The sequence below is a fragment of the Thermobia domestica genome, chromosome 9 (assembly GCF_964235325.1).
Source record: "Thermobia domestica chromosome 9, izTheDome1.hap1.1, whole genome shotgun sequence".
NCBI classification, from domain to species: Eukaryota; Metazoa; Arthropoda; class Insecta; order Zygentoma; family Lepismatidae; genus Thermobia; species Thermobia domestica.
In genome coordinates this window covers 63,010,274-63,033,438 of record NC_137462.1, presented here as the reverse complement: position 1 = coordinate 63,033,438, position 23,165 = coordinate 63,010,274, and the positions used below count along the sequence as shown (strand labels likewise).

Sequence of the window (23,165 nt, the reverse complement as noted above, 5' to 3'; positions counted from 1 at the left end):
ATATCTTCAGTTGTGTCTAATACATTGAGTGCTCACTGAATTGCGACCATATACCTAATACTTTGTTGATACATCTTTTGCTCGAAGGACGGCGTGGCATATAGTCTGCAAGTTGCTGATATGTATTCACGAGAATTTGACACCATGTATTCCTGATGGCATTCCAGCATGAGCCCACAGATGTTAGTGTAGGAGTCACGGCGCAAAGAGCTCGTTTCACAGTATACCATATGTTCTATAGGATTAATATTCGGTGAGTTAGGGGCCCAATCCATATGCTGCAAGCTCCATGGAAGGTACCTCAAACCAAGCAACTACAGTCCTGGCACGGTGTCACTGTGCATTGTCTTCCTGGAAAATGCCATCTCCGATGGATGTCATTGTGGTCCAGCCATTGTCGGCAGCCAACAAAGAACAAGGAGTGACAGTCTGTTTGTCTTTGCTCACTCGGCACCTGAATATACCTGTATTTGATCACTTGTTCATGGTGACGAAAAAAGAATCTTCTGACACTCCCAAGCGTACTAGACATTGGTTGTCGCCACGTAATCCTGTTCCCCACACCTTAAGACCACCTCTGCACCCATGAAAAGTTATGATCTCTATATGGTAAAATTGTCGGCAAATGGTGCATTACGACCACACTACTGACTTCTACTCCCAGCAGCTGCAAAAGGTGCACCGTGTATTGCGGCAGAAGGACCGATGGTGAATTGCAAGAGTGTGGTATTCCTGTACGACAATGCCACCCCACATTTGGTAAAAGAACGCTTGGAACTCTTCATCAACTTGGCTGGGAGACACTGTCATGGGCCATATTCGCCGGACCTTGCGCCAATAGAACGTCATCTGTTTTATTTCCTCGACAATTGCCTCCCTGGAAGATCCTTCGCAAATTAGGGAGACTTACGGAACCCAGACAGCACAATGCACGTACAGCACCCGTATAGTACATGTACAATTGCACGGATGCAACATGAGCATCATCTGTATAAATGCACACCTGTACATGTGATGCACATATACTTCACAAGTCCTATTCAACATCTTCACGTGCACAGGACATGTGCAATGCACACTTACACGTCCTGCACAAGTGATTTGCACCTACTGCGCAGGTGATTTACAAGTAGCACGTATTCGATTTACATGTAGTGCACAGGTGATTTACATTTAGGACAGCGGTGATTTACACGTAACACACAGGTGATTTACCTGCAGTACCCAGATGATTTACATGTACGACAGAGGTGATTTGCACGTAGTACCCAGGTGATTTACATGTAGGACAAAGATGATTTACACGCAGTACTCAGGTGATTCACATGTAGGACAGAGATTATTTACACGCAGTACCCATATGACTTACATGTAGGACACAAGTGATTTCCTCGTAATGCAGAGGTGATATAAAAGCATATTCGAGATGCAACGACGAGTTTATTTATTTGGTGGCTTATGCAGTAACACCATCTATAACACCATTTTTTAAAAATTTTTTTAACAAGAGTTTCATTCCCATCCAATGGATGGGTTGGCCGTAGAAGGCAACACCTTCTCTGTGGCCAGAGATATTTTCAACTTTTTGAATTATATGACATGGAGAATGATTTCAGGCTATAGAATAATGTGGATTGAAGTAAGGAACTAATAGCAAATCAAGTTGACGAGGATGTGTAAGAGGTGGCTATTGGTTAAAATGTTTTTTGGGTACATGTGCGGAGGTTATGAGCAATATATATGTGGATTTCGGTGGTAGATACGGCGGTCAGGATTATACTGATCTATGGCTTCGGTGCATTCGTATATTGCCTATAACACCAATTTTTTTTGTTCGTCGTCCCGTTTAAAGGGTTGTGCCCTTTCTTCGGGTAAGTGCTGTAATGTAGATCAATTGTCTCCATGGAAATGTAGGTGGTCTAAGGGTTGTCAGGTTTATTATTTCTTTATTCATTTAGAGCTCCTTCGTGGCTAAGCGGTTAGCGTACGCGCCTTTGGCGTGGGAGACCCGGGTTCGATTCCCGGCGGGAGCTCATGTGGTTCCTATTCCACATTAATCAGTAGGCCCACGTCTCATATAGCCTCGCTGCTGAACGGGACGTAAAACTCAAAATCACCTCACCTTCTTTATTCATCATATTTATATTAAACATACATGGATTGAAATGATTCCAGGAGAATATATATATATATATACGACATAAGCAATAATAGGTTAATGGCTGGAAGTGAATATTGGCAGTTATTACATAAACACAAATTATGAGAGGAAACGAATGTTGATGGCTGCAGTAAGAGAAATGAACAAATGTAATGAATGGAAGAATGAAATGCAGTGCTTTGGACGTCACATCACAAGGTTATGTTAATTTAGACAAATGAAGTTATCTTCTGTTCCTGGGGCGATTCAGGAACTGATGAAGACGGAGGAGGCCCTTGTTAATAGGTATTACTGTGCATATGATGGATAGATATGAGATGAAAGTTCATGCGGTCGGTATATTGTATAGATTTCTGGGTCCAATATGTCATCATTATCTGCAAATGATATAATATCATGAAGTATTGGAGAGGGGTGTCAATGAAAGTTGGTGGTGCATCGTTGTCACGGTCGTAGCGGAGTATATCAAGTATCATAGGATGGGGCTGTGCCATACGTTTGCTGATGTAACGTATACGAAGTTGTTCGAGGTGCGTTAATAATGGCGGAAAATCTATCATCTCATAAAGTAAACGTGTTGGATGCGGTAGGCTTATGCGGTATGCTAGGCGTATAGCATGTCGTTCTAGTATAGCAAGTTTTTGATAGAATTTTAGGGGCGCAGATGCCCAGGCTGTATGTCCATAGGTTAATGTACTCCGCATGAAGGTTTTATATGTATTGAGAACGGTATGTGCCTTTAATCCCCAGGTTGTGCTCACTAATCGTTTGAGAAGATTAAGTCGATTTTGCGCTTGACCTATGAGTTTGGTGAGATGTGGAGTCCAGGTAAGATGAGTGTCAAAAATGACACCGAGATACGTAATAGTACTTGAAACTGGAATAGGCGTAAGATCAACCTGAAGGCGAAGTAAATTCGGGTTTCGATGCACTCGTGAACGGCGTCGACGTGGTAACAAAACTATGGTTTGTGTTTTGGACGAGTTAATATTTAACCCCCAAACATGACACCATCGGACAAATGCATCAATGGCTACTTGCATGGTTTTATTAAGTGATTGTACGGTGCGGCCAGATGTGAAAAAAGCAGTGTCGTCAGCAAACTGAAATATTGTGGTGTTATTAGGAATAACAAGATCAGCGACGTACAGTAAGTATAATAAAGGAGACAATGATGAGCCTTGTGGTACACCAGATTGCAGCAAGATAGGATGAGATAGTGTTCCATTGATTGAGATGTAAGCTAGTCGTCCTATTAAGAAGGAGTGTATGAAGCGGATGTACGAAGTTGGCAGGAGATAGTTACGAAGTTTATATAGTAAGCCAGGGTGCCAAACTTTGTCAAAAGCCTTTTCCAAATCAAATGTTACAAGGCAAGAAGGAAAACATGTATTATATTGATTGTAAATAGCTGTGGTGAGACGGAATAATTGATCTTGAGTACTACAATTTGGTCGAAATCCAGCTTGGTGTATTGGAAGAAGATTATGTGACTGAAGATGGTCGTGCATGCGACGGACAAGGATTTTTTCCAAGATTTTGCAGAGACAACTAGTGAGGTGAATAGGACGATAGGATGTGACTTCTGATGGAGGTTTCTTTGGTTTAGGAAAGAGAAGCACCTTTGAGTATTTGCAGTCGAGTGGAATATATCCAGTTCACAAAATAAAGGTATAAATGGTGCTAAGAAAGAGTAGAAAAGAGTGAGGCGCTTGTCTGATGAGTACATATGTAACAGAGTCAAATCCTGGTGCAGTATTCCGTTTGCCTTTAAGTGTATTACTAATAGTTTCGGGTTGAATGGTCATGGTTAGAGGATTATCTGCTTCTAATTCATGATCAGCAGACGGACGAAAGAAAGGAGAAGTTGCATCGGTATGTCGGTTTATAGTTGATTGCAAGCGATCTGGTGTATGCCGACCGGGTAGAGGTGTAAAGATATCTTGAAAATAGGAAGCAAAAATATTAGCCTTCTCTGCATCCGTAAGGACTGCTTGATGATTATGAACAATGGGGTAAGGCGTACAAGAAACTCTACCTGTTAATTGATGGAACTTGCGCCAATATTTTGTAGGATGGGTTTCATTAGCTAGCGTGTTGCAAGTTTGAATCCAGTGGCGTCTCTTGAACGCAACGATATAATTATGAGTGATCCGTAGGTACTGACGATGAAGCCGAAGCGCTTCAAGATTACCCGTAGCGAGATATTCACGGAAAGCTCTCCGGGATGCTGTAATAAATGGTAAATATTGCGGAGGTAACTTAGGTTTGTGTAGCTGAACCAGTGTTGGGCAAAATCAATTGAAATCAATTGCAATTGATCAATCAATTGAAAGTAATTGCTCTGAAAATCAATTGCAATTGATTTCAATTGCAATTGATTTCAATTTGTAATTGACAATTAATTTCAATTGCAATTGAATTCAATCATAAAATTTGCAATTAAATTTTCGGCAATTGTTAATTGTTAATTGGTCACCAGGCAATTGAAACTTTTAATTGTTAATTGTCAATTGCAAAAGGTGCAATTGAAACATTCAATTGTTAATTGCAATTGACAATTGAAACTTGTAATTGTTAATTGTAATTGTTAATTGCAATTGAAATCAGCAATTAAAACTGAAGATAAGAAGATGTGTGTATATTGTATTGTTCACTTGTTACTGTTTTACATATTTCAAATAAGGTATTTATAAGAAATGCTGGATACCTACCATCCCTTTCCCCTCTGGGAAGAAAGCCGTGAAACTAAGTATTTTTTAAATATATTATGTTTATGGTTCTATCTCCCTCGAAAGAACTCTATATGCCCGTCATGCATACAATAGGAATGAGCACGAGCGAGTTCGAGTGAGTTTTCATTAAAACTCGACTCGACTCGAAGCAGACATCTTTGAGTTCGACTCGAGATCTCGGCTCGAAAAATTTCCCCCAACTCGACTCGAATTCGGATCGAGTTTCCAGTCGAGTCGAGCCAATTCGAGCTAGATCCTTTGTGTAGTTCCAAGTACTGCTATCTTCAAGTATCCTACATAGACACTATAATTATCAATGATACTACTACTACTACTATAACTAATTATTATTATAACACCGTGTACATGTATAAACATGGAATATAGGCGGTTTGTATCGGAATACTAAAAATTAGTTAACTGTCGATCTCGGTAGTCAAGAAATCTTCAGGAGGCAAGGACATCGGTCACGAGGTTCTTGGTTTGAGTTCAGGAGGAGCAAGTATTCGGGCTCGAGCCAAAAATTGTTAGAAGTTATGGGACTCCAGCCAAACATGTTTAAAACTGCTCGACCCGGGTTTAGGGTTGTCAACGACTCAAGCGGCTCGCTCACAGCTCATTCACTTATCGAGCCGAACCGAGAAGTGAGCCGAGCCAACAGCTCATCCAACCGAGCCAGCTCGAGCCGAACCGAACCGAGCTGATTGCTTACCCCAACCGAGCCGGTTCGAGCCATTGGCTTAGTTAAGCTAACTCGAACCCAGCCTATGGACTCGTTTCAACGGAGCTGGTTCGAGCCATTGGCTCCAATCGAGCCGAGTCAATAACTCGTCTTTACCGAGCCGGTTCAAGCCATTGGCTCAATTGAGACCAGTCGATGGGTAATCCCAACCAAGCCAGCTCAAGCTGTACGCTCAGTTGAACCGAGCCGGGCCGGTTGACACCATCACTATTCCGGTTGGGCTTCTACTTTGGCTAAAAAATTGGACCGTGCAGTTCTCAGCCTTGATGGTAAGAACTACAAAAACTGATATGAAATCTTTAGTTTTACGTCCCACGCTTATGCCGGTTAGGCTAAAGGAGACGGTTATGATGGGAAATGAATGAAATGAAGAAAGTGGGAGGAAACGGGAGAACCCCGAGAAAATCCACGAGCACGGTGTTTGTCCACCACAAAGTCCAAACTGCGCGAGCTGGGATCGAACCAGGGACCTCAAGCACCAGAGGTGAACGCTCTACCACTGACCCACCGCGCTCCCTGGTAAGAACTACAGTATATACTTATATTGGTGCTCACTGCGTCATTAACTTGTTCCACCACCAACGAATTTCGAGGTACTTTGTTTTGCATCTTTGTGCGTGTTTTGTGTCGCTTTGTGCGCCTATTCCCACATTTTGTGCATCACCGGAAGTGGGTCAAAATGGGCCTACAAATATGGCGGAACAAATTATTGCTCTTCCGCCACCAATGAATTTCGAGTCGTTTCCTTCACATCGTTTTGTTCCGTTTTGTGCGTCTACTTCCGTTTTGTGCGTCATGGGAAGTGGATTAAAATGAGTCCTCAAGGTGGGACGAAAATGACCAAGAGTTCCGCCACTATTAAATCTCAAGGTCGTTAATTTCACATCGCGTACCCTTTGGTGCGTCTATTTCGACGTTTTGTGCGTCACTGGAACACGGTCAAAATGGGCCTCAAAGGTGGGACGAAATTGACCCACTGCTCCGCCACTACCGAATTTTGAGGTTCTTCCTTTCGCATCGACTAGTGAATGTGTCGCGCCGTTTCGTGCCCTTATTTCCACGTTTTGTGCGTCGCCGGAAGTGGGTCAAAATGGGCTTCCAAGATGGGACGAAAATGACCAAGAGTTCCGCTACTATCGAATTTCGAGGTCGTTAATTTCACACCGCGTACCCTTTTGTGCGCCTATTTCGACGTTTTGTGCGTCACTGGAAGACGGTCAAAATGGCCTGGAAGGTGGGACGAAAATGACCCACTTCTCCGCCACTACCGAATTTCGAGGTCCTTCTTTTTGCATCGACTACTCGACTACTGAATTTTCGTGCTGTTTCATGCCCCCATTTCCACGTTTTGTGCGTCACCAGAAGTGGGTCAAAATGGGCTTCCAAGATGGAACGAAAATGACACACTGTTCCGCCAGTATCGAATTTCGAGGTCGTTAATTTCACATCGCGTACCCTTTTGTGCGCGTATTTCGACGTTTTGTGCGTCACTGGAAGACGGTCAAAATGGGCCTCGAATGTGGGTCGTAAATGACCCACTGCTCCGCCACTACCAAATTTCGTGGTCCTTCCTTTCGCATTGACTAGTGAATGTTTCGTGCCGTTTAGTGCCCTTATTTCCACGTTTTGCGCGTCACCAGAAGTGTGTCAAAATGGGCCTCCAAAGTGTGACCAAAATGACCCATTGTTCCGACACTATCGAATTTCTAGGTCGTTTCTTTCGCATCGTTTAGTGCCTATTTTTTTAAAAAAAAAGTTTTCTGTACCTACCTCCTCTCTTGTGCGTCACTAGAAGTGAGTTAAACAGGCCTTTAAAGTGGGAGTTAAATGGTTCACTGTTCCGCCACTATCGAATTTCGGGGTCGGTTCTTTCGCATCGTTTAGTGCCTGTTTTGTATGTTTTGTGCGTCACCAGAAGTGTGTCAAAATGGGTTTCCAAAGTGTGACGAAAATGACCCACTTCTCCGTCACTACCGAATTTCGTGGTCCTTCCTTTCGCATCGACTAGTGAATGTTTCGTGCCGTTTCGTGCCCTTATTTCCACGTTTTGCGCGTCACCAGAAGTGTGTCAAAATGGGCCTCCAAAGTGTGACGAAAATGACTCACTCCTCCGCCACTACTAAATTTCGAGGTCCTTCCTTTCGAATTGACCAGTGCCTGTTTTGTTACGTTTTGTGCCCTTATTTCCACGTTTTGTTCGTCACCAGAAGTGTGTCAAGATGAGCCTCCAAGCTGTGACGAAAATGACCCACTGTTCCGACACTATCGAATTTCTAGATCGTTACTTTCGCATCGTTTAGTGCCCCTTTTTTAAGTTTTCTGCGCCTATTTCTCGTCTTGTGCATCACCCGAGGTGAGTTAAACGGGGCTTGTGGGAGTTAAATGGCTCACTGTTCCGCCACTATCGAATTTCGGGGTTGGTTCTTCGCATCGTTTAGTGTGTATTTTGTACCGTTCTGTTCGCCTACTTCCACGTTTTGAGCATCACCAGAAATGCGTCAAAATGGTCCATCAATGTGTGAGGAAATAGAGCCATTGTTCCACCACTATCGAATTTGGAGGTCGTTTCTTTCGCATCGTATAGTGCCTGCTTTGTACTGTTTTGTGCTCCTATTTCCACTTTAGTGCGACAACGAAAATGGGTCAAAAGGGTCTACAAGTATAGCGGAATAACATAATGCTGTTCCGTCACCATCGAATGTCGAGGTCGTTTTCTTCACATTTTTTATGCATGATTTGTGTCGCTTTGTGCATCAGTGGGAGAGGGTCAAAATGGACCTTGAAAGTGGAATGGATATGTCTTTTTCTGCCATATTGGTAGGTCGTCTTTGGCCCACTTTCGTTGGCCTACAAAACGTGAAAATATCAGCAGAAACGGTAAAAACATGCACTAAACAATGCGAAAAAGCGACCTTGAAATTCGATACTGGTGGGAGAGTAGATCATTTTTCTTCCCACTTTGAATGCCCATTTTGACCCACTACCATTGATTCACAAAACGTGGAAATAGGCTTACAAAACGGTAGAAAACACGCACAAGATGATGTGAAGGAAACGACCTCGAAATCGTTCCTGACGGAACAGCATTAACTTGTTCCGCCATATTTGTAGGATAACATTGACCCATTTCCGGTGACGCAGAAAACGAGGAAATAGGCGCACAAAACGACACAAAAAAATTCCATGTAATTAAGCTAAATTTCCATTTAAGTTTGTAAGCTTAATTATATGGAAGATTTTATACTTTTTTTCCTTTACGTTGGTCTACTTTACGTTGATTTGGGACTTTTAAATTTTATTCAGTTTTCCACTGAAAAGTATCTATAATTCAACAAGGAAATAATTATTAATTATAATTATAATTATTATCTGTATAATTGAATTCATTGTAATTTGTTCCATAACAAACACTTTACCATTTCGTACTAGCTGTTATGCCCGTTCTTCGCATGGATCAGATAAAATATCAATTTAAACGAACTGAACAACGGGAGAACAATTAAAAAACATTTCTAAAATTGGATATATTTTGTGTGAATATATATCCAACAACGTATATGTGTTTTCATTGGGAAGGCCGATGGGGGCTGAAATTGAACGTATACATTATCGGGAGTGTCACTATACGTCTGAGCAACCCCAATAAATATGGATTCGACACAAATTGTACTACTTTTACATGTCCCGATGAACACCCCTCAGACCCCCTTGGTTCGTATTGTGAAAAAATTTCCTCTGGCCCCCACCAACCCCCAACCAATACCGCGAAAACTATGAATGTGACACTAACATCTGCCATTTTCTACTACTTTTTACATATGCCGGTAAAAGTCCCTATAATCCTCTGGTTCCAATTTTGAAAAAAAAACAATGCCTCTGGCCCACAGCCGATGGGGGCTGTATTTGGAAGTCAACGCCTGTGGAAGTATCACCATTCATCTCAGCGACAGCGAAAACTATGGATTTGACAATAATATCGGTCACTTTCCATTATTTTTACATGTCTCGCAATTCCCCACCCCCGGTGACTCCCGGACCGCATACAATGGTGGCTAAATTTGAAAATCATCGCTAATGAAAGTATCACCATTGATCTCAGCCACCGCGAAAACTACGGATTTGACATCGGTCATTGTGGATTATTTTTACATGTCTCGTGATCCCCTTTATAATGCCCCCTTTCTTAGCTGATGGGGGCTAAATATGAAAGTAAACGCGGTCTTGAGTTTCACCATTGAGCTCAGCTATCCCGAAAACTATGGATTTGACATTAATATCGGTCATTTTCGATTATTTTTACATGTCTCGGAATTCCCCCCTCTGGTGACCCAAGGCCCGCATACAACGGTGGATGAATTTGAAAGTCATCGCTAATGGTAGTGTCGCCATTGATATCAGCAACCGCGAAAACCATGGATTTGACACTAATATCGGTCATTTTGGATTACTTTACGTTTCGGTATCCCCCCCCCGTTGACCCACGCCCCGCAGCCGAATACGGTGAATTTGGAAGTTAATGCGATCGGAGTTTCACCATTGATCTCAGCGACCGCGAAAACTATGAAATCGACACTGATATCGTTTTACTTTTACATGTCCCGGTAAACGCCCCCCTGAGACCCCCTGGTTCGAATTTTGTTGAAAACGCTTTGCCTTGGTGTGGGACCTAGACCAAGGTATCTTTGACCAAAATTTGGTAACTCTCGGTCGACTTTTCTGGTCCCCAGGCCGGTCCCGGTAAACGTCCCCTGGAGACCCCCTAGTAAGGAATTAAAAAAAAACTCTTCGTCTTCTTCTGGGGCCTAGACCAAGCTACCCGTGACCAAATTTTGAAATGTTTCGGTCCACTCGTCTCGTCCACAGGCCGCACAAAGATAGACAGACAGACACACGAACAAACTCTATTCTATTTATATTAGAAAGGTCAGATCCGCCGTTATTGTATTAGTGCGGTGCTTGAGCGATTGATAGTAGAAATTCAAACTCCGATGAGTGATAATTTTATAGGCTTGTTTTATTACAAGTTTAAACTCTTTAATCAGTAGAGAAGAGGGCGTAAATCATGGGTCAGAGTTGATGACAATGGGTTTTGGTGGGTCTGTGGGTCACAGTGGGTAAGAGTGGTTTATGATGGGTGGTGGGTCAGAGTGGGTCACGGTGGGTCGTGGGTCACGACGGGTGGTGAGTTAATTGGTAGTGGCTAAAGTTTTCATTGCCCCACGCCCTCTCTGAACTACAGTATTGAAAATTAATCAGTGAAAATCAATTGCAATTGATCAATCAATTGAAAGTAATTACTGTGGAAATCAATTGCAATTGAATCAATTGCCAATTAATTTCAATTGCAATTGAATTACAGAATTCAATTGCAATTACTTTCCACTGCAATTACTTTCAATCAATTGATCAATTGCAATTGATTCTCCTTTTTCAATGGCCAACTGCAATTAACAATTAACCATTACTTATTTCAATTGTTAATTGCAATTAACAATTAAATTTACAGATTAATTGTTAATTGTTAATTCAATTGAAATTTGTCCAACACTGAGCTGAACTTCGATTGTTGGAATGGAACGTTGTGCTGCGTCTTGAAGGGCTGTAGTAAGTCCAGTGATTGTTCGATCGAGTTCGTATTGCGTACTAGGCATTGTGAGTGTAGTTACGGCAGTGTCTAAATCGGTGCGATATTGTTCCCAATTTGCCCTTTGGTAGCAGTAGACCTTCTGAGGAGGAGGCTTCGGCTGAGTGTTGGAAGAACAATGAAGTTCGACTTTGATGGGAACATGGTCGCTACCTATGGAGTCAAGTACAGATATGTGAATAGACTGAGATAGTGAAGATGAAGTTATGACTACGTCAGGAGTAGTGCCACTGATAGGATGTGTAGGTTTTGGTAAAGTATGAAATTCAGCTCTTGTTTCGTTCCGAACAAAATCGAGAAAGTTGTCTTTGTCACGTTGGGAACGGCTATGAAAATTGAGGTCGGCCATGATAATGTAATACCGGAAGTTGGTATCAATATAGCGGAAGAAATCATAGCTGAAAACTCTGCCTGGACGATAGTAAATAGTAACAAAGGTAACTGTTTTGCCTCTAAAATAAATTGTCGTGATGTTATGTTCAGGAAGGTGAAGAGTAGGTGGAACAGTAACTGCTCGATAAGGAAGACTTTGTTGAATACCAATAGCTGTGCCTCCGTAGAGACGTGGTCCAGTTGGAGCGTCGTGTCGAAGTAAATTATACTTCGGTATATAGCATGTTAAATATGGTGCAAGGTAAGTTTCATTAAGAGCAAATGCGGCAATTTGTTCCTCCTTGAGGAGCTGTGTAAAGAGCAGTTAGTGCGTCAACAGTGATCGTATGTTAAGGAAAAGTAAACTGTAACTCATAATGAAAGTGAATATAAGTCCGAAGATAGAGTTGTCCATATCAAACATAAACTTCAAGTGGTTGAATTTGAAAATGCACGGTTGGTCCGGAATACGTTGCATGTAGTTGTAGATTAAATAACAGTTTGGCTGCGTGCATGATTTGAGTTAGAACATGGTTGCGAAGAAATGGGTGGATGTTCTGTAGTGAAATAGTGAGAAAACGGAGTAGATCTTCGACGGTAACTGGATGGCGCAATGAATTTGCTGGTGGAGTTGGTGCATCGACCGAACGTATTGGAACAACGAGTTCAGGCTTTGCTGGATCAGTCTGAGGCTTAGCTTTACATTTATAGCTGTACGTTGGGTGACGATCAGAACAGCGATCACAACGTGGTGGTTCTTGAAGGTTTGGACAGTTTTTTGTAGGATGTTCGCGGGAACAATAGCCACATTTGGTGCTGTTTGTGCATTCAGCTGTTGGGTGTGAATTATATTGTTGACATTTCTCGCAGCGAACAGGTAGTGGTGCTGGCGTGCGAGATGGCTCAACCTTATATTTGCGTCTATAGATGTATGCGCCCTTGGATAGAAGTTGATCAATCAGCTGTTGTTGATCAGTCAGCACTCGAACGAGGTAAGTTGGTCCCTGGTTGTTCTTGATCCTAATACAACGCTTTATAGGTAGCCCTTCTTGATGGAGTTCAGCAAGAATTTCGTCATCAGTAAGATCAGGTTCTACACCACGAATAACTACAGACAGCATAGGAGGTCGCCGTGGTGGAGGAGGAGTTTTGCGTGTACTCGGCTGTAAAGTAGAAATCTTTGCTTTCGTCCCAAAAATTTCATAAGTTGCCTTGTTGCGAACATGCGTGGCGAAATTTGGGTTAGTGGATTTCAAAATGATGCCACGGCGTGTCTTAACAATTTCACGGATCTCAGGCCGAGGGACGTACTTGACTAACTGCTGGAAGACAGCACGAACAGTGTCATACTTCTGATCGTAGTCGGTTAGCAAGAAGTTGTACACGGGATCTGACTGGTATTGCTGATGATGATTATCGGCAGAAGTGGATGCCCAATCCATACAATGACTGTCAGTTGTATTCTGATTAACATTGGGGGTAATTCGTTGCCTCTTTGAATCTAGCGCTTGTTCGCCATCAGAGAAAGATCGAGAACGAATTCTATGCCCTTTAGTAATGCAGTCAGCATAGGTAGACGAAGGAATAGAGTTACGGTCTGAACGAGGTGTTCCCGTAACTATCCTTGGCTGCGTCTTTTGGCGACCGTTAGGCCCGATGTTAAGTGGTGGAGGTTGTAATCCTAGATCCTGTCCGAGATTCGTAGATCCGTTAACGTTGCTAGTGCCTGTCATCGTGATAGAGTAGCCGAGGGACGAAGCCCAGATGAAGATGAAAAAAAATGTTAGATGAAGTTCAAAAAACAAGACACCCTCCGAAAGTGAAAACTTTCCTCAGACCCCTAATTGCTGTAATTGTGCTATGCTCGCAAGTACGTATGCTATACTTGGTCCTCGCTGGCACAGTAACTGACACAAGAGAGGTTAGGTTTCTTGGTAAGGTATGTATAACACCATTTTTTTTTTTTAAGGCTAGCTTGAAAGCTAGCTACCTCTAAGAGGGGTACACCCTCTTTCAGGGATGGGAAGTTACAGGAAAAATTTTGATGCATGGATTATTTGTGGATGGTCTAAGGGAGGCTAGCATATCAGGTCAGAGTTTTCATTATATACATTTATTTATTTATTTATTAAATCGAACAACATGGACATTATGATCTTTGCGATCATAATCATTATGACAGCGGTAGTGGAAGGAATTGGGAACAGTCATATTACAAATACAATACAAATATTATAGTACGGTACAAAGATTTTAACACATAATATAAGCAGGGTATAAGAAGATATTTACAGACAAATTGGAAAGATACATGGTGATGGAAAGGACAAAACAATGAATGAAGCAAAGTGAAGAGTAAAAAGGCGGTAAGATTCTATTTAATCGGCAAGGAAAATATGTTATGAGCATGATAGATGGCATGAGGTGCAGACACGTCACAACACTAGGAAGATGTTAAGTAAACGAATGCAGTTAACTTCTGCCTAGGGGCGACTCTAGGCTGATGAAGACATGGGGAAGCCCTGTTAGTAACAGAGGAAATCACTGTGCGATATAAGATGGAAATATATGAGGTAGATGAGCATGAATGCAAAAGTCCTCTATGAGAGCATGAGCTGGATGATTAGGAGGTAATGTGTAATAATATAGCGTGAAGAGTAAATGTAGAGGTGTATAGGTATAGCGTGCTCGGTAGGGATGAAGTGTAAGATAATGAATGGTGTCAAAAAGAAGTGGCTGGTGATGAGTGAAGCGGTCGGTAATGAACTTGCAGCGTAAAGTTTCTAGGTGATACTTGAGAATAGGAAAAGAAATACGAGAATATAGGTCTTGTGTAGGACTAGGTAATGAGATGCGAAAGGCAGTTCTAAATGCATGACGTTCGAGAATGGCAAGTTTTTCGTAATACGAGGTTGGTGCAGAGATCCAGGCAAGAAAACCATATGTCAGTACTGGTCTAAGAAAGGCTTTGTAAGTGTTAAGAACAAGATTCGAAGAGAGACCCCATGTGGTACCTGTTAAACGTTTCAGAAGATTAAGTCTATTATATGCTTTTGCCTTCACTGAATTGAGATGTGGTGTCCAGGTGAGGTGGTGGTCGAATGTGATGCCTAGATAGGTAACTGTTTTGGTAGGATGTAACGGTACGTCATTGACTTGTAAGGATAGCTTGGAAGGATTGCGATGGACCTTCGTACGTTTTCGGGGTGGAATGAAAACGATGGCTTGTGTCTTGGCGGCATTGATGGTCAGTTGCCAAGTGTGGCACCAGTCCGTGAAACGATTAATTGCTTCCTGAAGAGCAAGATTGATTTGTGCTATTGTGCGACAGAGGGCAAGAAATGCTGTATCATCGGCGTATTGGAATAAAGAGACGTTCGGAGGTAGCTCAGGAAAGTCGGCGACAAAAAGCAGATAGAGGAGTGGTGATAATGCCGAACCCTGTGGAACGCCTGATAATAAGAAGATCGGATGTGACAGCTGGTCGTTGATGGCAACATAGGCAAGACGGCAGGTAAGGAAATGAAAGATAAGCCGGATATATGCAACAGGAAGTCGTAATTTGATAAGTTTATAGATGAGTCCTAGGTGCCAAACTTTATCAAACGCCTTTTCAAGGTCGAATAGAACAAGACAAGATGGCTGAATAGAGTTATAATGATGGGTGACAAGTGACGTAAGACGAAGGAGTTGGTCGTTAATTGAATATGAGGGCCGAAAGCCAGCTTGATGTGGTGGAATGATATGATGATCGTTTAAGTATGGGTGTAATCTTTTAACCAGGATCCGTTCGAAAATTTTACTGAAAGTGGAGGTGAGTTGTATTGGCCTATAAGATGAAACATCGGATGGTGGTTTTTTAGGTTTGAGAAACATGAGTGTTTTCGAAACCTTCCAGTCAGTAGGAAAGAGACCTGTGCGGAGAATAAAGGTGTATATCAGAGCAAGTAGCGAGAGAAGAGCATAGGGACATTCTTTAATATGTCTATAAGTGATGCCATCGAATCCTGGAGCAGTGTTTCTCTTGCGGCGTAGTACAGCGGTGATTTCATTAGGTGTAATGGGGACAGTGAGAACATGCTGCGGAAGAGTGTGAGTGATGTTGGGCTGCAATTGAGGTGAATCAGTGTTTACTTGAGCAGTAGGATGAGTGCGGTAGGTATGATCGGAAACTGATGGTGTAAAAGTGCTTTGAAGATGATCAGCGAAGGCATTTGAGATGTCCAGATCTGATTGGAGCGGCTTATCATGAACAATGAGAGGATATGTTGTCTTAGTGGTTTTGCCACATAAAGCGTTGAAACGTTTCCAATAGATTGTTGGATGTGAAGTGTCTGCGAGATTATTGCATGTTTTAATCCACTGACGTTGTTTATAGGCGGAGAGATAATTCCGGACAGTACGCTGCAATTGGTGATGAAGTATAAGTGCATCAGGATTTTGTGTGTGAAGGTAGTCGCGATAGCATTGGCGAGAGCGTCGAACCAAAGCAAGATAATGGGGTGGAAGTTTGGGGCGATATGGAACGGATGAAGATTGCGGGATATAGAGTGTAGATGCGCGCTGGATTGTTGTAGTGAGAGTGCCAATTTGTTCAGTAAGATCTTCAGAAGTGACTGGGCCTTGGTAGGGTTCTATAGTAGAAGATATATAAGTACGATAGCTAAGCCAGTCAGCCTTGTCATATCGAGGTGTGACTCGAGAAGTAGGCAAACGTGGTGGACACGCAAGACCCGTATGATAGGTCAGTTTTATAGGAGCATGATCGCTACCGAGCAAATCTAAGACTGTGACAGTGCAATGAGTAGCTAATGTATTGGAAGTAAGTGCGATGTCTGGGGTGGTGTTTGAGATTGGTCGAGTAGGAGAAGGAAGTGCAAGGAGTATGCCAGTAGTATGAGTGGTGATGAAGTCACAAAACTGAGTGCGTTCCTGGGCTGATCGACTGAGAAGGTTTATATCTGCAAGGATAATGAAATGTTTGTACGTATCGGATATATATGAAAAGAAGGCGGTTGGAATGGGATTGCCAGGTCGAACATAGATTGTAGCGAACGTAATTGCTATGGACTTGAAATAAATGGTTGTGATTACATATTCAGGTAATTGAAGGTGAGGACAAGAGTGCTGCCTGTATGGCAGGTTATTGCGAAATCCAATAGCAGCTCCACCATTAGCGCGAAGGGTTGGTAGGGTATTGTCATGTCGGATCAAGGCATAGCGAGGGATTCTGCACGTGATGGACTTTTTAAGAAAGGTTTCGTTTAGAAGAAATACCGTGACATGCTCTTCTAATAGTACTGCCTCGAAAAGGTCTTTGTTTTTAGGGAGTGAGCGGATGTTGAGAAATAAAAAATTTAAATCCATGATGCGTATGAAGTTAGACGGAAGTTTCGTATCGAATGGTATGAAAATGAACGTAATTATTTGAATACGTAGCATAGAGAGAAACGTTAAACGTTTGTTTTGCTGCTAAGGTGAGTTGTTGGAGAACATGCTGTCTATGGAAGGGGTGAATATTCTGAAGAGCAAGTGTAAGGAATTCCAACAATTTGCCTACTGTCACGGGATCATCAACATGTTGATCTGTGTTTGTTGAGGTTGACTGTGTGCGTAAGGGAGCCACTAATTCAGGATGTGTCTGGTCAGGAAGAGGTTTGCTTTTACATTTGTAGCTATAAGAAGGATGCTGATCTTTGCAGGTAGAACACTGAGGAGGGAGCTGCATATTCGGACAGAGACGTGTTTGGTGTGGACCGGAACAATAGCCACAAACAGCAGGGTTTGTACATTGAGCCGTTGAATGGCTGTTGTACGCCTGGCATTTCTCACATCTGAGTGGCATAGGTGCAGGTGACCGAGAAGGTTCCACGCGGTGTCTGCGTTTATAGATGTATGCCCCTTGGGTAAGGAGGCGGTCAATAGTTTCCTGTGATGGTGTAAGGACACGCACCATGTAGGTGGCACCGCTGTTGTTACGAATGCGGATGATTTTGTGAATCTTGTGTCCTTCGGATTGTAATTCATCCGTAATTTCCTCATCTGAATAGGTAGGATCGACTCCTCGAATTACAACAGATAACATGGGGGGTCGCTTCGGAGGAGGAGGTTGCTTACGACGGGAAGATGTGAGGTTGGTGAGGATTGATTGTTTTCCGAAGATTTCAAAGGATGCTTTGTTGCGAACAGTAGTTGCGAAATTTGGATCGGGAGACTTGAAGATATAGCCATTGCGTGTTTTTACTACTTCGTGAAGTGGGAGGCTAGGTAGATATTTTCGTAATTGTAAGATAATGAGTTTTTCGTTGGAGAACTTAGAGTCATAGTGTTGGAGTAAGAAAGAGTGCAGAGATGGAGTAGCGTTTGATGAAAGAATGATTTGGTCAGATGTTTTGCGTACTGCTGAAGTGCCTTCGGCTTCCATATCTGACGATTCAGAGGCGGAAACAAAGTGTTGTTTCTTAGCTGGTGGTGAGTTTTTTACCTTGGCAGCGAAACTCGTACGACTCTGAGGTGATCGAGACCTCGTCCGAGTTGAAGTGCCAGAAGCTGCGGAAGCAGTAGAGCATTCGGAGTTTTGGCGATGTCTCTCCTTGCGGTCTTTCCGCTTCTCTACCTTCGTAGTGTGACCAGCGGGACCGGGGACAACTGGCGGTAAAAAATCGTGACGACATTCTAAGGATTGTCCAGAAACTAAGCCAGGGTCCGCCATCAGAGAAGCCGATGAAGGGGGGCACAAAGCCGCACCAACTAGTAAAGCGATGATGTGATACTATGAGATGAAAAATGTAAGGTGAGACGACCCGTTTGGATAGCCGTCAAGGGTGAGTAGTTTCAGGTGCCAAACTCGTAGCACTAGACGCCCTTGGCTGGATTAGTCTGACGTACAGTGCTCGGAAGTGAGGCAAGAGAAAAAATCCGGGATGAGGAGCAGGAAGGTAGCAAAAAACAGCCGTACTGACGTGTGGTACGTCACAGCTGATAGATCGAAATGAATATCGATCTGGAGTCCTATAACACCAAGGCATCACCTTCAAAGTATACCACAAGTAACTATTAATTGTCAGTGAGAATTTTACGTTTGGAGTTTATTATTTGCAACGAGCAAAGCTTTAAGTAGTATCTTCTTTGACATGTTTGCCAAGTATCAAATAACGCAACATATTCTGCTGTAATCGGTCACGAAAATAATTTTGTAAAACTATGAACTGTCCGACAGTAGTTACAACAGTACAGTGCTGTCATCTGTTGATCTTGTATCCTAGCTCAGCGGAAGTTATGGAGTTTCAACAATCACTCAACTGTCATTCGACGAAAAGTTTCAATAACACCGCCTGGAGGAAAAACGACACCTACCAAAACTGGACGTTTCTTTATATTGTTGATGAAAATGAGAGTAAAAGAATGAAAGTAAAAGTATACACTTGCACGGTATTATGGACGTCTCATACACACGTGCAGTAGCCGTGCAAATGCACATGTGCACACAACGGCTTAAGCACCGGTAATTTAAATGTGCTTCATCTTCGCAAATGCACATGTGCCCATGCACGGCTCAAGCATGTGTTATGTACGGGCGCTGCATCCACGCAAATGCAATGTGTATATAACAGCTATAGCACGGGTTATATAAATGTGTGCTTCATCCATACAAATGCACATGTGCACATAACGGCTTAAGCACGGGTTACGCACATGCGCTGCATTGATGCAAATGCACATGCGTACATAACGGCTTAAGCATTGGTTATATAAATGTGTGCTTCATCCATGCAAATGCACATGTACACATAACGACTTAAGCACTGGTTACGTACGTGCGCTGTATCCATGCAAATATACAGCGGCACGGATAAGCACGGGTTATATAAATGTGTGCTTTATCCTTGCAAATCACATGTGCACATGCACGACTTAGTCACTGTTATGTACGTGTGCATAACCACGCAAGTGCACATGTGCACATACACGAGTTATGTATGTGTGCTTCATCCACGTAAAGTCACGTGTACTGCTTATGCACTGGTTATGTATGTGCTCATCATCCACACAAATGCACATGTGCACATGTACGGCTTATGCATAGATAGGCGCATGTGTCGTACACGTACGTGTTGTCTGGGAACGCACTCACGAACTTGTTTGTATCCACGATACCCATTTTACCACCAGGGTATTGTGCACCTGCAGAAATGTTAGCAAATTATGTTGGATGCCGATGGAGATTACTTCGAAATCTAAAGGAACATACCATCCACTGTATTGCCCTTTGATTATCACTGCTCTAGAACGGCAGGAACTTTTTTAGTTACCTTGTATGTAGGCATCTACACTAGTCTGATGATTTTAGAAGACTTGTTTTCTCCTATTCGCTGATAAGCGTGTTCAGTATCACGTACAGAACCTTTAACAAATGTGTTGACTCAATTTGTAAAATAAGCTATGCACACACTGCAAAGAAACGTATTTTGAGCAGGACAATATAAAAGCAAAGCACTGTTGATGCCTTCTGCTCGTTTATAAGCAAACTCAGGATTAAAGGGTGTTTTCTTTTGGTTGATGAGGATGGAATAATAATAATAATAATAATAATAATAATAATAATAATAATAATAATAATAATAATAATAATAATAATAATAATAATAATAATAATAATAATAATTTGATGATATTCTCTTGTGAACGTATGAAGTGTTCGTTGCTCTGTTCTCTGCTGCATAAGGCTTAATGTTACCGAATCTACTGTGGTGAATCAAAACACGCTTAGTCGCGCCGTAAAAAAAAAAAAAAAAACCGTACACTCCATGTATATGCATGGGTGGAAAATCAAAGAATTGAAATGAAACGTTGAAAATGAAATGAAATCTTTAAGTTTTACGTCCCACGGCTATGCCGGTTAGGCTAAAGGAGACGGTGATGGTGAGTGATGAATGGAATGGTGGAATGAAGAAAGTGGGAGGAAACGGGAGAACCCCGAGAAAACCCACGCACACTGTGTTTGTCCACCACAAAGTTCACTTGCCGGGGGCTGGGATCGAACCCGGGACCCCAAGCACCAGAGGTGAAAATCAAACGTTGAATATTGTCAAGTAGCATTATAAGAAAACATGTGAATTTCAAATTTAAAATAATGTATATAACAAGCTAAGTTTACACAGAGACGTCCGAAATGTTTGTGCTTACGGTCGGGGAGAGGTTAAACATCCAGAAAATAAGAAATTCAACGGGTTTTGTAGTATGAGCCCCACTTGAAACAAAATGGGTTTTATGCAGAGTCGTTTTGACGAACGATTAGCGTCATATTAAAGGCCTGCCTACTCTAGGAAACATATGTTAGTCCAACTGTTTAGTATAGCACTAATCATTCCTCAAAACGACTCTGCATATCGCTTAATATGTTTCTTGGTTTCCACTATTTTCACGTTTTAAAGTTTGTTCCGTTCAGTTGAAAATTTTCTTTTATATGTTGCATCTAGGGGGCGCATCGGGCTCCGTCCGGTTGCCCGATGGTCCTATCTGCCCCTGGGTTAATGCAACTGCTATTATACCATGAGACACTTCCTATTTGTTGCTTGGGAAAGTTTATATTTCATGAATATAAGTATGCTTCCATAAAATGGGGTAGCACGAAATATTTTAAGGAACATTTTGTATCAATGTTTTAGATTTATTTTTGAATTTATATATTAAATCTGTATTTTAGTGCAAATTCCCAGTAAATAAGTCTTTCAGCAGTTTACATTCTGGGTGCCTGGTTCTCAATAAGGCATAGTTGCATAGTTGGCAACTCTTATAATCGATTTAATTCAGGATTGATTTACATTGAATTTAGAAAGAGAAGAAGACGAAGAAGAAGAGGACGGGTCTGGAAGAAAGGCGAGTATTTGTGTGGCCGTAAGCGGCAAATATTCTTCAAATGTGAAGGAAGGCCTTGAGTGAATACACAAAAACATGTTATTCTTGGTTTTCATTCGCTTCTTCTGAAAATTATGGGTACTGCGTTTGCGTGACGAAGACAGATATGATTTTGTAGTATTTTAACTCGTTTTACTTTGTGTGCACAGCTTGCCGTCCAATTAACGTGTGTGTATAAATATAGTCTGTGTTTATATGGAATAGCGGTACATATTTCAACTCGAGCAAGATGCGTGTGTTGAGGCGTTTAAAACCAAACGACGGTCAGCTCTCAGAAGCAGAATTGGCTGCTTTGTATTCGAGTGGTATGTATTTGATATGAGTTATTTGCATAAGGGGGGAAATAATGATTAACGATGAAATCATGGAACTGCGTTGTGGCTAACCGGGATTGGGCATGCAAGGATAAATGAGGGTGAGTTACTTTACTAAATATTTCAATGGCTTATTCTGTTATGGTTGAAGTATGTAGGAAAAGTGTGCTGTCCCATTTTAGTAAAAATACTTACATTCATGGTCAATTAACTTCGTTAATCAGGAACTTCACCGTGCAGTATTACTGTACGGATCCATAGTATAAGTAGAAGTAGGAGTAGGATTAGAGGTAGCAGTAGGAGTAGGAACGGGTTAGAAGCCCCACAGGGGTTCGTTGTGTACTTTTCTCGACATAAAATGGGCAAATTAAACACTTCCCGACATTTTTCGTGTATTTTACAATCTGTGGTTCCGTATAGTAAAACTGCACCAACTTCACTCTTAATATCTTAGCAAAGACATTACTACTGTATCGCCGAACCACACGAAAATCGAAAAAAAAATATATATTTCTCCCCGAAAATACTAGGTTCTGACTCTGGCTCACTTAGTAGCGATTATTATTCGAAATACAATACAATGTGGCATTAAAACTAGTGCTTCAAATACGAACCAACTTGTGCTAAGTGTCCACCAAAAAGCACGAATGCTATCTAACCAAGTCACGGCTGTCGCAGAAGGGTAACTTGGGAGAGAGGCATCCGTACGGAGCAGGCGCGTCAGAGGCGGTGGGTATACGCATAATGGGGATAGTGGAAAACACTTTGTCTTACAATGGATGGCTTATGTGTTGCACAGCTTTGGGGGAGATAATAAATACCGTACAAATGAAGTACCAAAGTGTACTAAATTAAGTTTGGTTAGATAGTTTCGATTCGTCTCTACACATATGACAAACTGTTTGTCTATGTAGTAGACGCTCTTTATCTCTGTATAACTCGATATGTGAGGATCTTGTCATTAACGTACCATTACCAGACTGCCTCCACATATAATACCGCTTACAACAACAAGTATTTTCTTAACTTCAACTATTGCCGTGTCCTGACTTTTACTCCTCTATCTCACAAACCAAAATAAATTTTCCAATTCGTCTGGTAATTTTTCTAAAATTGGTCCAGCGATACAGCAATTAACCCTTAGCAAATATTCCTTAAGGGGGAAGTTACATTACTGGATTCAAATTCACTTTTTTCAGGGGTTATCCTTCAAGGATATGAGTAGGGTGACTCATACCATAAAACGTAAAGTGCAATAAACACTAACCAAATTAAGCTT

The 23,165-nt window shown here is 41.9% G+C and overlaps 1 protein-coding gene across 3 annotated transcripts in view; it reads left to right on the top strand.

Moving 5' to 3' along the window:
* The first annotated feature begins 21,395 nt into the window (after positions 1–21,395).
* The window catches only part of fl(2)d (Pre-mRNA-splicing regulator female-lethal(2)D), a 34,247-nt gene continuing 32,477 nt past the window's right edge, over positions 21,396–23,165 (top strand). The window contains exon 1 of one of the 3 annotated variants that reach the window (XM_081771209.1): positions 21,396–21,533. Coding sequence is in view for 1 of the 3 variants with exons in the window: in XM_081771207.1 (XP_081627333.1) it covers positions 21,802–21,877 (76 nt within the window). In the remaining 2 variants the exon portion in view is untranslated. Of the gene's footprint in view, positions 21,988–23,165 lie in introns of all 3 variants that reach the window. The other 2 variants (XM_081771207.1, XM_081771208.1) reach the window with 2 other exon arrangements.